Source organism: Drosophila arizonae, chromosome 3 (genome assembly GCF_054131065.1).
Source record: "Drosophila arizonae isolate 15081-1271.41 chromosome 3, UAZ_ARI_1.0, whole genome shotgun sequence".
NCBI classification, from domain to species: Eukaryota; Metazoa; Arthropoda; class Insecta; order Diptera; family Drosophilidae; genus Drosophila; species Drosophila arizonae.
In genome coordinates this window covers 14,790,785-14,806,307 of record NC_142923.1, presented here as the reverse complement: position 1 = coordinate 14,806,307, position 15,523 = coordinate 14,790,785, and the positions used below count along the sequence as shown (strand labels likewise).

General features: G+C 38.3%; 3 protein-coding genes across 27 annotated transcripts in view; all 3 read left to right on the top strand.

The window, feature by feature from the left end:
• The window catches only part of Ndae1 (Na[+]-driven anion exchanger 1), a 30,230-nt gene extending 25,846 nt beyond the window's left edge, over window positions 1–4,384 (top strand). For 16 of the 25 annotated variants that reach the window (XM_089465381.1, XM_089465390.1, XM_089465377.1 and 13 more), the window contains 4 exons: window positions 13–325; window positions 396–638; window positions 2,028–2,308; window positions 2,515–3,634. In XM_089465381.1, the coding sequence (XP_089321507.1) occupies window positions 13–325; window positions 396–638; window positions 2,028–2,308; window positions 2,515–2,746 (1,069 nt within the window). In that variant the 3' untranslated portion in view covers window positions 2,747–3,634. Of the gene's footprint in view, window positions 1–12; window positions 326–395; window positions 1,990–2,027; window positions 2,309–2,514; window positions 3,635–3,993 lie in introns of those variants that run through there. The other 9 variants (XM_089465394.1, XM_089465395.1, XM_089465396.1 and 6 more) reach the window with 3 other exon arrangements.
• Window positions 4,385–5,086: 702 nt separating this feature from the next.
• Window positions 5,087–7,826, top strand: mEFG1 (mitochondrial translation elongation factor G 1). Its single transcript, XM_018004767.2, has 3 exons — window positions 5,087–5,277; window positions 5,362–7,388; window positions 7,458–7,826. The coding sequence occupies exons 1-3, from the start codon at window positions 5,206–5,208 to the stop codon at window positions 7,600–7,602; spliced, it is 2,244 nt and encodes a 747-aa protein (XP_017860256.1). The 5' UTR covers window positions 5,087–5,205; the 3' UTR covers window positions 7,603–7,826.
• Window positions 7,827–8,034: 208 nt separating this feature from the next.
• The window catches only part of LOC108610754 (uncharacterized), a 28,369-nt gene continuing 20,880 nt past the window's right edge, over window positions 8,035–15,523 (top strand). The window contains 1 exon segment of the mRNA XM_018003034.2: window positions 8,035–9,414. Coding sequence (XP_017858523.2) covers window positions 9,212–9,414 — 203 coding nt within the window. The 5' untranslated portion in view covers window positions 8,035–9,211.

Here is a 15,523-nt window from a genome sequence, read left to right as displayed (position 1 = left end):
CCCCATTGATAGGTTCGTGGCGGCCACTGTGCTGAGCATTAATCATGTCAATTCACTGAAACTGGAATCGGAGTGCAGTGCCCCTGGCGAGAAGCCGCAGTTCTTGGGTGTGCGCGAGCAGCGTGTGACTCACATTATGATCTTCCTGACAATTGGCGGTTCGGTGCTGTTGACACCGCAGCTCAGACACATTCCCATGCCGGTGCTGTTTGGCGTCTTTCTCTATATGGGTGTGGCCTCGCTCAAGGGTCTGCAGTTCTTCGATCGCATTCTCATCATGTTCATGCCAGCCAAATATCAGCCGGACTACATGTTCCTGCGTCAGGTAGGAGCTTAGACTCAACGATATCTCTTAGAAACCCATTCTCAATCCTCCTCTTTAAACACTCCCGCAGGTGCCCATCAAGCGCGTACATTTGTTTACTGCCATACAGTTGGCCTGCCTGGTTATCCTGTGGCTGATCAAGAGTTTCTCCCAGACCTCCATACTCTTCCCACTGATGTTGGTGGTGATGATTGGCATACGCAAGTCCCTAGATTTTGTCTTCACCCGCCGTGAACTGAAAATCCTCGATGATATTATGCCCGAGATGACCAAGCGCGCTGCGGCGGACGATCTGCATCAACTGGACGCTGAGGTGGGCTTTTGTCAGAAATATTTACCCTGCTTCGGGGGTCGCGGCAAGCGCGAACCGAAGAGCAGCCTCGATGGTGGCATGGACGTCGGCGCCAATGCCGTCGCCCTGATCAAGTGCAATACCTCAAATGCAAATGAGAAGGAGTTTGAGGCACAGAGTAGTTTGCTCAAGAAGTAAACGGGGCACACCTTGTTTTTGGCACACAAGCACACACACAAACGCACACAGCACACAACACATCACAAATTGAAGCCGGATCGACCGATCTGAAACACTCGACACCCGACAGTGCTGCCCATTTCGTTTGCGTTTGCAGTGCTGCACAGTCCACCACGGATCCCACTTGATTTGTATCTAATTTGTTGGTATTCTATAATGGAAATTATTTTTAGAGATTTTTGCATTTTGTTGTATAAAAGTTGATTACTTCTTACTATTTATATATATATACTTATATCTATATCTACTTTTACCATATTTTTATTCTAACCTTACTCATTCGTATCGAGCTACGAGTGAAGACATTCCGTTATGTTTGTTCTTTAACAGTATTTTGTAAATTTTTGCCTTAATTTTTATCCCTAAATCGTAGCATGCAAATTTTTGCATTTTGTTATACATATTTTTAAAATATCTGTTTTCTCTTACAAAGTACTTTCTATTTACTTTTTAATTCCTATTGTCTTTGTTTTCTATCAAATTGCTCAATGAATACTATGATATTGCAATGAAATCCAAACGTAATTGTACCAAAGCCCATGGCCCCATCTGTATATGCTTTCTGAAATTCTATTATTTCCCAATGCATAACTATTCAATTATGAAATGTGTTATCTTTACTTACTCTATATATATGCCTACATACTACTCTTAACTATATTGTATTTATATCAATACTACCTATATATATCTGTATATGTTAATGAAACCTAAGCTTAAGTAGTCGGCGCTAAATGCGTTTACATGGTGTAAATGTATTCAATGTACATGTTAAATAATTTTATACTCCACAACAAGACCATAGTACAAGTAACTAACAATAGCAAATTACCAAAAAAAAAAAAAAAAAAAAAAAAAAAAATTGGCAACCAAAAACATTAAATAAATTGTAGAGAAAAAAATAAAAGTATTTGGCAAAACAAAAAGAGAGAAAATGCAATCTAAATTTATAGCTTAACAACATAAAACACCGCATTGGCTCTTAGAAAGAAAACACTCTCACTCACCAAATATCTAAGACACGAAGGGATTTCTATCTCTTTTACTCTCTCTCTATATTTCTCCACCTTCACTCTTTATCTCTTTCACTGTAATACTTTTGTGAGCTGTGGAAAACAAAATCGAAAACAAACAAACAAAATCCATGCCTATGAATGTCTTCTATTGAAGGACAATCATCATCAGCCGCCCGCCGGCTCAGCTGGAAGTGTTGCCTATAATATGAAGAGTGGCAACGCTGGTCCTGGCTCTGGCTCTGGCTCGGCTGCCACAACCATACACATACCGTTAACGGGCAACAGCGGCAGCAACAAAATGGGCAGCACTGCTGCGAGCGGTGCGCCAACGGACGTGAATCGCACCACAGTCTGGCAGCAGATCAACAAGGACGGCACCTCCGAGCAGCTGATCATACCCGTTACCGTTAAAGTGCGTCATATCAATGGCAACCAGTAAGTGTATCCGAGTAGTCACAGAGCACCCAATCAAGCAGGCGAGCCCAAGAACCCCAATTAGAGTCGTTTTTGCGGCTAGTCGAGTCAGTTAGAGGCCAAGCTAAACACATTTATAACAAACTTATATACACACACATACATATATATATATATATATACATATATATAAATATCATTCATTTGCATTCGACCATGCTCCTCAGTTCCTCAACCAATGCTGCCCTTTCGCCACGCCTATCGCCCATGCACGAGGCCGATGAGTATAATGAAAGCTCCGCTAACAAGATGACCAACAACCAAATGCTGCCAGCCAATCAGCAACAACAACAACAACAACAACAACAGCAGCAGCCAAGCAATTGCAAGGAGGCGGCTGCCAAGCTCGAAGGTGCCGTTGTTACCACCCAAAGTCCAGCGAACATAACACCCGTCTAAGTGGGCCCCATTTATGGGGCATTATCAAAATTATATACCAAACTACCTAAGCGAACTCTTTCGTTCGCTGCGAACTCACAATGCGTAGAACAAGTGCACAAAGTCGACCTAGATCGTCCGAGAGTGTGAATGTCGAATATCAGTATCATAAAAAACAAAAAACAAAAAAAAATAGATATACATATATATTATATACATATATACAAATTAATCGTAGTGATTTTTGAAAAAGTTTGTAGAATTTACTATCAGCCTAAAGAGACAAACAAATATTCACAGCATTCATTTGGCATAGAATTTGAGCTGAGCTTAAAAAATTTTAGAAGTATTATTAAAAAAAAAAAAAAAACAAATCTGGCTCAGGAGTATATAGCATACGCATTCCAATGAACCATACCATGTATGTTATATGTATAACACTTTTATAACAGCAATTTTATAACAGATTTCATACCAAACCAGTGTCAATTCAAAGCAACATAAACTCTCCTCAAACAATTATCTACTCTATACAAAAAAATATGGTTCCTTTTATGTTTGATCTTAATTTAACACACCCACACACACACACATATAGAGAAACAGAATATGGCGGGCTCGTTTAAAATTTGATATTACATGGGTTAGATAAGCTGTGATCTTATTGTAGGGTGCGGATTTATTGGTGTACGTAATTATACTAGCACATGAGAAATTATTGAAAAGCCGTCTTCAAAACATTTAGCCACAATAACAAATTTAGAAAAAATAATAAAATCGAAAACATAAGCAACAACCACTGTATACAAATGTATTATAATTTTTGCAATTTATACTAAGTTCTGAGACACACATTAAATCTATATCTATATATCTACGTATAAATATTGAATAAAAGTATAAATTATATATCTGTATGTTTCATTTTGTGCGCCCTAGTCTCCTTTTGTTTCAGTGTATTTTGTGCATAGTTCTCAGTGTGGCACATTGTACATACATCAATTCATACTACTAAATAGAGCACTCAATAAGATTTCGTGTCTGCCTGCTCCCATCTAAAACGTATCAAAGCATCTATCAATCAGCCAATCAATCAATCAAGCATCAACTCATTTGCATCGTGTTGATGTCTAAACACTAACCCATTCTAATGCTCGTTAACAATCTTGTATTTTAATGTCTGTGTCCTAGGTATGCTGGCAGAACTCCATAGATCTTTGATCGTGGCTTTGTTCGCGTTTATTAATTCCCGCATTTCATTTTTACAGAACCGAAAATTTGATACGACGAAGCCACTGTGGCATGGATATCATACATCAACAGAAACGTCCGTTTGAGTCGATGATTTAGTTAGCCAGAAAGGGGCATAAAAATAATTTTAAAAAATTATATTTATTGTTAAAAACTAAGAAATTATTTATATGTGTATTAATGGTATTATATATGTATGTATTTATGTACAAGGCAGCGCTACCGTTACCGTCTCCCTCTTCAAATCACTGTGCATTACATGGCACAAAGATGCAGCAAACCAAGAAACATCTCCACACTTAATTTAATTATTGTAATGTTAACATATCAACACACAAAGCAAAACAAACCAAAGCAAAAAACATTTCGATCTCCTGGAATTGATCACGAATAAATATTTTAAATGTGTTTCAATGGACTTTTTAAGACGCGCAATATACATATTCATTAGTGTTTTTTTAATAAAACCCATTTTTTCAATTGCAGCGAATTCCAGACACACTTTGAAGCTGATTTCACAGTGAATCTTAAGGCGAATCTTTCAGCTGAACTTAGAGCGAATATTTCAGCTGTGCCTTGTTAAGGCGAAGCATTCAGCTGATTTCGGAGCGAATCTTTCAGCTGCAGCCTGCAGGTAATTGTAAACATAAACAAATTTAAAGGCGAATATGTCAGCTGAGCTTTAGGCGAATTCTACAGCTGATTTTTGCAGCTGTGGCAATGCGACTATTTCCGCGTGATCTTTCAACTGTATTTGAGGCGAACTTAATTCATTTTCAAGTTATTAAACCTTAAAGAAACTTTTTAGCATGTTTTTCAAATTTTTTGGCTGCATTTCTTTTATTCAAGTCATGAGCTAATTTGTCGTTTAAAAGCTTAATGCAATTTAAATGCTTAAGATTAATATAATAGAATTATATTCTCACTATATTTATTTTAAAGTAATATTATTTTTAGAAGTTTAAATTTCCCCTTCTAAGAATAATACTTTAATATTGCTTTAAAACATTTGCTTATTGTGATAACGTTCAAATTTATTAACTGAATTTGAAAGTATTAAATATGCCTAATCGATAACAGAGCTATCGATATAATGCTATTTACCAGCACTGTTATCCGCGCTATTCAGCAGCATTCTTTACTTTTACCTCGACCAGCTGTTGTTGGTGCGGCACTGAGCGCGTGTTTTTAGTAAAATTTACTATTTTATTAATTAAAACGCCTTAAAAATGACGCTAATTACACGTGTGCTAAATGGCAACCTGCCGTTGCGTCTTAGCACATTAAAAGCCGCTCGTCAGGTATGTATTTAATTGGTATATTATCATTTCCCTAATTTGTTGAATCGGCTCATTATGTAATTTTAATTTGTAATGCATTTTCAGCTGCAATGCGGCTATAGCTCACATGCTAAATACGCAGAGCATAAGCCCATCGAGCGCATCCGCAACATTGGCATCTCGGCGCACATTGACAGCGGAAAGACAACGCTCACGGAACGCATTCTGTTCTATACGGGGCGCATTGCTGAGATGCACGAGGTGCGGGGCAAGGACAATGTGGGCGCGACAATGGATAGCATGGAGCTGGAGCGGCAACGTGGCATCACCATACAATCGGCAGCCACGTACACGGTGTGGAAGGATGTAAACATCAACATCATCGATACGCCCGGTCACGTGGACTTCACGGTCGAGGTGGAGCGTGCGCTGCGCGTCCTCGACGGCGCTGTGCTCGTGCTCTGTGCCGTGGGTGGAGTTCAGAGTCAAACGTTGACGGTGAACAGGCAAATGAAGCGCTACAATGTGCCATGTTTGGCATTCATCAACAAACTAGATCGCATGGGCTCAAATCCCTATCGAGTGCTCTCGCAGATGCGTTCCAAGCTGAACCACAACGCCGCGTTCATACAACTGCCCATTGGTGTGGAGAACAACTGCAAAGGTATTGTGGATCTCGTGCAGGAGCGCGCCATATACTTCGAGGGCGAGCACGGCATTAATTTGCGCCTGGACGAGATCCCACAGGATATGCGCGTCGAGAGTCAGGAGCGGCGGCAGGAGCTTATTGAGCATCTGTCCAACGCAGACGAAACTCTAGGCGAACTCTTTTTGGAGGAGAAGCCCTTCACGGAGGCGGACATCAAAGCGGCGCTGCGACGCACCTGCATCAAGCGCACCTTTACGCCCGTCCTGGTGGGCACAGCGCTGAAAAACAAGGGCGTGCAGCCGCTTCTCGATGCGGTCGTTGACTATCTGCCCAATCCGGGCGAGGTTGAGAATCTCGCGTACATCGAACAGGAGGGCCAGGAGAAGCAACAAATCGTCCTTAATCCGGCGCGAGATGGAAAGGATCCGTTCATGGGATTGGCCTTCAAGCTGGAAGCCGGTCGCTTTGGCCAATTGACCTATTTGCGCTGCTACCAGGGCGCGCTCCGCAAGGGCGACAATATCTACAATGCCCGCAACCACAAGAAGGTGCGCATCGCCCGTCTCGTCCGGCTGCACTCCAACCAAATGGAAGACGTCAACGAGGTCTTTGCCGGCGACATTTTCGCACTCTTTGGCGTCGATTGCGCCTCAGGCGACACCTTCACAACCAATCCCAAGAACAATATGTCCATGGAGTCGATATTTGTGCCCGAACCGGTTGTGTCCATGGCCATCAAACCGAACAACACCAAGGATCGGGATAATTTCTCCAAGGCTATTGCACGCTTCACCAAGGAGGATCCCACGTTCCATTTCAAGTTCGACAATGATATCAAGGAAACGCTCGTCTCAGGCATGGGCGAGCTGCATTTGGAGATCTATGCCCAGCGCATGGAGCGCGAATATGGCTGCCCCGTGACATTGGGCAAGCCGAAGGTGGCGTTCCGAGAAACGCTCGTCGGGCCGTGTGAATTCGATTACCTGCATAAGAAGCAGTCGGGCGGCTCGGGTCAGTATGCCCGCATCATTGGCGTCATGGAACCACTGCCTCCCTCTCAGAACACATTGCTTGAGTTCGTGGACGAAACGGTGGGCACCAACGTGCCGAAGCAGTTCGTGCCCGGCGTGGAGAAGGGCTACCGTGAGATGTGCGAGCGCGGCATGTTGTCCGGCCACAAGTTGTCGGGCATTCGATTCCGTCTGCAGGATGGCGGCCATCACATTGTTGACTCCAGTGAGCTGGCATTTATGTTGGCTGCCCACGGAGCCGTCAAAGAAGTCTTCCAGAACGGCGCCTGGCAAATTCTGGAGCCCATTATGCTGGTCGAGGTGACGGCACCCGAGGAGTTCCAGGGCGCCGTTATGGGCCATCTGAGCAAGCGCCACGGCATCATCACCGGCACAGAAGGCACCGAGGGCTGGTTCACCGTCTATGCCGAGGTGCCGCTCAACGACATGTTTGGCTATGCCAGCGAGCTGAGGTAACTAAGTGAAGCTAATCCTTGATAATGTTTCTAACTGATAAATAACTCTCTTTCTTCTCTTCTCAGATCTAGCACTCAGGGCAAGGGCGAATTCACCATGGAGTACTCCCGCTACTCGCCATGCCTGCCCGAGGTACAGGAGCAGATCGTGCGCCAATATCAGGAATCCCAGGGCTTGGGTCAGCCCGAAAAGAAGAAAAAGAAAAACTAAAAATAGTGCAAACTCTAGCTGTAAAGTCGAATAATTTTTGCTTAATTTAATTTAAATGCATATACAAGTCTTTTGTTTTTACTGTGATAACCGTTGCATCTTCTAAAATCAATGACAATTTGTACAGTTTTTCTAAACAAATTACCATTAAATAAAAGTTTATAACTTGTATAGAGGGAAAATAAACAATAAATAAGTTGGATACAGTACAGTTGGATAAACAATTGCAATATTATTAAAAATTAAAAGCTTAAATATTTCTCTTTTTTTTTTAATATAATATTTTAAATTATAAAAAAATAAAATATTCATTAAATTTTGTTTGGTATATTTTATAGAGGCTCACGAACTGCACTTGGCCACACTGCTCTAACAGTGTGCAAACTTAACAGTGCCACTTAGAGCATAACATAGACCTGTATAATTTAATGTTAGTTCGATTGTTGTTGTTCTGACGTCGAACGAACGGGACGTGCGTCGCGCGTTAAATTAAAAAATATATACATATATATATACATATATAATAATAATACAGATAAACCAGAGCTTCGATACGCACGCGAAAATTGATGCGAAAGAATCGAAATATAACAAAACGTCAGCAATGAAAAAGAAAAGCAACAAAACAACTACAACTAATTAAGTTAACAAATTTGTTTTTCCGGACGCGAAATGAAAATGTAATCAAAGAGACGAAATGAAATTAACTGGCAGTCAAACGTAGAGCAGCAAAGTCAGTCAGTCAAACAAATTGCTCGACAAACTTAACAAACCAATGGGGAAATGGAAACAGACTACATCTCCTTCCCTCTCTTCGTGTGTGGCTGCAGTACCATAGGACATTGCTTGAAAATCGTACACGGAAAATTTGCGGACAGATCGTAAATGTGAAGCGCGCGCGGCGTGGCAAAAATTGTGGAAAATTCAATACAAAACGGCGCGACAATAACAAAAAAAAAAAGAAGTGAAGAAAAGAAAATAACGAATAAAAGGCAGAGAAGAAAAGAAATTTTGCAAAGCAGCTGTGTCTTTCTCAATGTGAGCGTGTGTGTTTACGTGTGTGCCACTGTAGCAAGAAAACCAACACAAAAGTGAAAATCAAAGGGAATTGCAAACAAAAACAAAAGTGGGCATACAACTACAACAACGGTAATCAAGAACAACAACTAGCCGCAACCGCTGACTTCCTCTTCGAGCATTTGCAAACGCATTTACACACACACATACGCACTCACTCACTGTTACCTGAGTGCCAACGACGACGTCGCAGCATCTAAGCAGCTGACATAAAGCTAATCTCTCTCTCTTTCTCTCTATCGCTCGCTTGCTCGTGCGCTCGGTCACTTGCTAGGCAAATTAATGCACGCCTACGCTGTCGTCGCTGCTGCCGCAAGATAATGAAAAAGACAACAACAGAAAGAACAGAATCCACAACAACAACAACGACTTCCAGCACGCTGGCATTTCAACTAGTCAAATTTTGTGCATAAGGACACAACACGAAGCGAGCAACAAGAGCAAACATATCCGTCAAATTACGTAGAGATAAGAAAGTTCGATAACATAATTCGATAATACACTCGCGCACTCTCTCACACACACACACAACATGGATTGGATCATCAGCGATGAATTAGGTCTGACAGTCGGCCATGTCGTCGGCTGGGCGGCCGCCTCGGCAATGGTCATCGGTGGCGTGATACCCTATGTGCCGCAATATATTGAGATCAAGAAGACGCAGGACGCCGAGGGCTTCTCACTCTACGTCTGTCTGGCGCTGCTGGTAGCCAATTCATTAAGAATACTTTTCTGGTAAGTGTTGTACATATCCATACCTATACATATATATATACAGAGAGATAAAGTGTATAGGGCGAATATGCAAGTGTGTGTATGAAAACTGCGTGTCATGTCTACATTGCTTTGGGCTTTCTGCCATCTGTCAATTCGTTAATTAATTATAAATTTTGCTATTTAAGTGTTAATTTTGGAAGAGTTTTGCAATATTCATAATGCTTCAAATAATAAATTATTATAATTATGAACATTTTCGCATTTGCTACAATATAAAATTGAAATGTTCCGAAAAGTATATTCTAAAATTTCCTTTAAGGGAAATGCTTATAATGAAACAGGGTTAAAATACAAGGCGTTCTTTTATTATACAATACAATGTGCGCCATAAACCTCTATTTAAAAGAATGATCTCTTAATCTTAAGCTCTATATCCAATTTAATTAAAATAGAATTTGAACTCATAGTTATTTGTCAACAACTCAAATTATATGGAACTAAAACACCAATTGGTACGATGCGGATTACTGGGAATTATTAGAAGTAGCGGTAGACCCAAGGTGCAGATAAGCAGACAATAGATTTCTAAAAGATCCCACCCTCTTGGCTCTATTGAAATATACCCAATGAGACATTCCACTTGGTGCTAATAATATCTCTGCACGTTGTTATCAGAGTACGTTAGGTACTTGAAAACTTAGGCGGGCGCTTATCAGTGGTTTATCGGGTAATTCAGGCAATGTTTATAGTGGCTCGTATGATCTCATGGCATAGTATATGTATATGCATTCATGTCTAGCCATGTCATGGTTTTAGTCCATTTCTGGCATGTTTATTACACCGTCCAAGGGCTAGAGCGTGTTTTGGACCATCATATCTTTATTGGAATGCGAAGCTCATACGATTTCTCAAGACATCAGCATTATGAGCTAAAATAATGTCGGGCTTATCAATGATTGAAGAAAAATTTCTACAACTTTGATCAGGTCAGGAAAATTAACTAACTTTAACTGGATTTGTAAAGCCTATATAACAATAGTAATAATAATAAATACTGCTAACCAGATTAGTTGTAGAGATTGTCAAGCTAGCTTTGGGAACTACGAAAACAACGGAAATATATAGTTATTTAATTTAATCTATTTATTTACTTCGCACTCGTCACATTTATAACGATGACACATTGAATTCTCTTTTGTCGTCGATTCATCATTCTGCGCAAATGAATCACATGCAAACCACAAATTTTAATTCAATTTGAATAACTGTGCAGACGGCGATCAATGTCAGGGTTCCTTCCAGCCGAACCAGTTGCAACTGCCTTGCGTGCTATCAATTCATTGTTGCGCCCAGAGAAAGCCAAGTGTGAAAGTCGAATATGTGTTCCAATTTACAGTTTTAAATTTAAAGGCTTTGAAATGTCTAGGAAAATTTGGGCTTTTTGGTTTCCGCTCTATAAATACTTTAAGTATAAATACTAATATGTAATCTTAATTTCTATAGATCACATTCAAATAACTCTATATTTTATCTGCATCATAGCATTTTCTCAATCTAACATTAGTACTCAAGTGATCAATGAATTCTTTGGCATTAACTTAACTTATCTTAACTTGCTTTGAAATGTAAATTTCAAATATATGTATATTTCTATATATAAACAAATCTAATTTCATCAATGACTTGTTAGCTATTTTAGTGAAATTAATCAGTAAACAATTCTCTTTGATCTCTGAGCACTCTGTGTAGAATAGTGTGTGCCAAAAGCAATAAAAAAAGCCATTTCGCAGTGGGCTCAAACGTGTTAGCCACAGCTGATCGGAACTTGGAGGCCAGCCACTGTCGGAGACTTTCGTCACTGCAGCCAGGGTCAACCACTTCCACCTGCTGCTGCTGCTGTTGCTGCTTCTGCGGCTGCTCAATGTGCTTCGTTATACATTTTAAGTATGAAACTTAAATGCCACTTCCGAGCGTGAACAACTAAACCGGCGGAATCCCTTATGAATAACTTATAAATAAATTGCAGCAACAAACGGCAAACGAATCGGTTTTTTAGCTGTCGAGCTTTACCGACTAGATAATACTTAGTATTTATCTTTGGCATTTATTTTAATTATACGAAAATGGGACAGCATAATGGATAATGAAAGTTATATTTAACGTTTAAATATTAAAAACTTGATTGTTTTTTTTTTTTTTAATAATTTTTTTTTTTTATGTGACTAGAATTATCTTTAAATAAAAATAAAGAAATATAATAATATTAAATAACTTAATAGGATTACAGATTTAGGTCATATATGGTTTATATATTAAAATATGATCACATATATAACAATTTGATTTTAACTAACCTAGAAAAAGCTAAAAATAATACCTTAACTAATTTTGTTGCCCTTGAAATGGATAAAAAATCTTTAGCAATTTTCTTCGATTTGCCAGGCTTCAATGGAAAGTACCAAATAATCATAGCTATTTGTAAACCGTTCAACTGCTAAGTGTCAAGAGATACATGATGCAACACTAATACGCCCCTTTGGCCTGCGCGAAGTAGTGCATCGAAATGAAGACAACAAGCGAAGCGAAGAGGACGCAACTGGTGGCCGTCGTCAATTTGTCTGCCATGTTGTCAGCCAGCGCAACAACAATCAATAATTAAACAGCTTAGCTAAAAGCTCGGGTAGAAACTATTTGGTGTCTGCTCGAATGCCAAGTGAATTGGCTGTTTATGGAACTTTCTTGTATGAACACAAATACGAATACATACAAAGCTCGATATATATACATATACATATAAGTATATATATTTAGATTTCCGAGTATGTATCTACGTTCAATGCCATGGGACGATTGGATCGGGCGCAGATAGACCTCCCGTTTCAAGTTGAAGTATTTATAGCGTGACTCTTGGCACTGCGGGTGGGAACTTGGGTCACGCCATTGCGTTGGCCACAGAGGCGCCAGCCATTAGCCGGCCCCACTTTAAATTGTGGGTGTCCCCCATAATTTAGAGCATTTTCACATTAATAATAAGCATGCCGAACAAATGTACATAATTATTTATTTGCATACCTTATGCTTACACGTGTGGCCAATAATTGCATTTGCATTTTATTCTCGCTATTAGATGTTGAAGTTCTTGCTATTAGTTGTTTGTACTCATTCAGGAAGAGAAGAGGAGTATATGGTTTTGAGTAATATTCATTTGAGCAAACAATTTGCAATTTGTACTTAATTTGCATGCTAAAAATACAAAATAAAAGTAAATAAATTAACTTTAATTATAATTTAGATTTTAGCTAATTTATTTTTATTTACTAACAATTTAATTAAAATTGTTATAGTCTTTAATCTTTAGAAAACATTTGAATTATATTAAAACTAAAATAGTTTTAACATAATTATTTAATAATATATTTATTTTTCTATTTAAAAACTCATGCAAAAAATAATACCTTTATCATAATATATTTCTATATTTTCTCGCTTTAAGTGTTCATAAAAATCATTAAATTATGGTTAAATTAGGTAATCAATAGAAAAAAGTTTGTATTCATAATGAATAAGCAAAGTTGCTTCTGAAGGCTTTATAGGTTTTTCGATTTTGTTTTGTTTGCTTTTCCTTTTCACATATCGCATGCTCCGGCAACTCTTGAGATTTACTGTTCCATTGTGGCTTTCTATTGTGTGTGTGTGTGTGTGTTTTTTTTTTTTTTTTTGTGCCGTGTGCCAATTGAACAACACACTGACAACCTAATTATCATTGTTGTGTCTAATCGCTGCCGCATTGACAAAGCAATAACGCCCCCACCCGCCAGCCCAGTGCCTCAAAGTGCATTGGTTAGCCCCAGCCGGAACAGACAGGCAATTTGTGGGGCACACATACACACTCACCCACACACAGACAAGCAGTCAACACTTAAATGAAAACTCGTAAAAAAGTGCTGTAGCTTTGCATTTCAGCAATTTTTACAACCAATTGCCAGACGTCGCATTACATATTTTTTAATTACTTTTTTTTGTGCAATTATTAAATCTTTCACGAATGTTAAGTATGTGTGGGTTTTTTGTTCGTATCTTCCGGACAGTGATGCCATTTTGACGCATTTTAGGCTAAAATAAGCCAGAAGTTGAGGCAGACTATACAGAAGTCGTAGTTTCTAAGAGAACTATAGAACAGAAGAAACTGCTAGCTGTTCCACTTAATAATCTCTCTCTGTCTGTGCGCTTAACAAAAGTGAGAGACGAATAAGAACTACAGAATATCGATTAAGCTGCCTCTATGCATGCAGCAGTGGTATTTATATTTGAGTAAAACGAAGTTAGAATACCCGAAGCAACAGAGAGTATTCTCTCTCATCGGTCACATAAAGCTCGACTGCAACGATCCCTCAATATTTGAGCGGAATTGTCCGAGAAAGTCATCGTATATAAAGGACAGCTGCTGCAGCATTTTTTCAGTCGTCCAGGCCAGGTGGGGGTCAGTCATGCAGTGCAGTAAGGTGAAGTGAAGTGAAATGTGAGATCGATCAGTTAAATATTAAAGACTTAGAGGAAATGTTTACGGCTTAGAGGAAAGACTGAGATCAAATATTTAGAGGAAATACTTATACGAAAAATTTAGAGGAAAGGCATAGAAGAAATACTTAGAGCATAGACGTGAGGAAATACTTTGAACAAAGACTCAAGAGAAGTTCTGGGAGCAAACACCTAGAGCAAATGCTTAGAAGAAATATTTAGAGGAATCCATAACTGTGTATACATATTGGAAGCCAAATTATTATTATTATATTTTTTTTTTTTTTTTTAAATAATATTATTATTAGAAGTGAAAAAGGCAATTTGCCTGCGTTGTCTGGTAATATATTGTCTCATATATTTGATTATTTTGCCGCCTACATATAGCATATATTCAACTGATATGTGGATACGTGTTATGGTCGCGACTTGAATGAGCTCATCGATTCATATTAATCATATTCAGCGACCACAACAAAAACAAAAACTAACACAAAGCGAAATAGAAACTGAGAGTAAACGTTCGCGAATACCCTCCAGATTAAATAACTTTTTGAATTCATTACACTCGTTGTTAGTCATTGTTTATAATTAATATGTAACTTTTACAACAAAGAATTCTTATCGATTTCATTGTAAGGCTGTATTACTAACTGTTCATTTTGTAATGGGTTTGCTAAAGTGGAAGAATATATTAAATGTGCAAATTTAATAATATGATTAGCATATTTTAAAAACGCAAATATCGGTTTATTTTTATTTTTTTTTTTTAACAGCTCCGATATATATTAACACTAGACGTTCATACCATTTTAAAACAAATAAAATATACATGCACAAAAATTTGAACTATATTATAATATTTTAAAAAATCTGTAAAAAGCTTTAAAGTTTTTTGCTTAAAACTAATTTCACAAATCTCTTTTTCACTTTGTTTAAAAATGTTTCTATTGTTTTATTTTCATTTATGTAAACAAAAACATCGACATCTCACATTGTTTTGTGTTATAAACAACTTTTATATCAAATGACAAAACATGCTACAAGTGAGCTTTGTTTTCGGCTCAAATAAAGTCACTAATTTAAAGATTTACCCAACATATTAGATGAAATTTTAAACTTGATTTGATAGTTGACACTCTCGTATTTGCGTATTTGTTTACAATTAATAACGGGGCGTCAGATATTCAGAAATTAAAACCCAGACAGAGGCAGGGTAACCTAATCAATGGCCCGAATGAAAAAATTCACACTTCGTGTATGAGTCAATTTGCGATTGGCATGTTTTCCTCATCAGTAGTAATGAAACAAAATTTCTTAATTTGCTTAAATTTCATTAAGAGTAAATTCTAATTCACGAAGAAAGTTATATAAATAATAATATATATGTATGTATGATATACACACTCATCTAACCACCCCAAAATAGAGGCTGAGTGTGATTGTCGCTCGTGCACTTGCGTAAATAAGTTTATCTGAAAAAAATATTATAATGAGTCAAGTAATGAGCCAACAAAAGTTTTATTAAAGTGCTCGTTGGTTGGTATGTAATTGTTATACCCTAGGGAATTAATTGAGTGCAGGGTATATATAAAGAAAATAAATAATA

Coding starts and splice junctions, on each gene's coding strand:
- mEFG1 (XM_018004767.2), top strand. CDS start 5,206: ATGACGCTAATTACACGTGTGCTAAATGGCAACCTGCCGTTGCGTCTT. Junction 5,278..5,361: donor CATTAAAAGCCGCTCGTCAG/GTATGTATTTAA, acceptor ATGCATTTTCAG/CTGCAATGCGGCTATAGCTC. Junction 7,389..7,457: donor GGCTATGCCAGCGAGCTGAG/GTAACTAAGTGA, acceptor TTCTCTTCTCAG/ATCTAGCACTCAGGGCAAGG.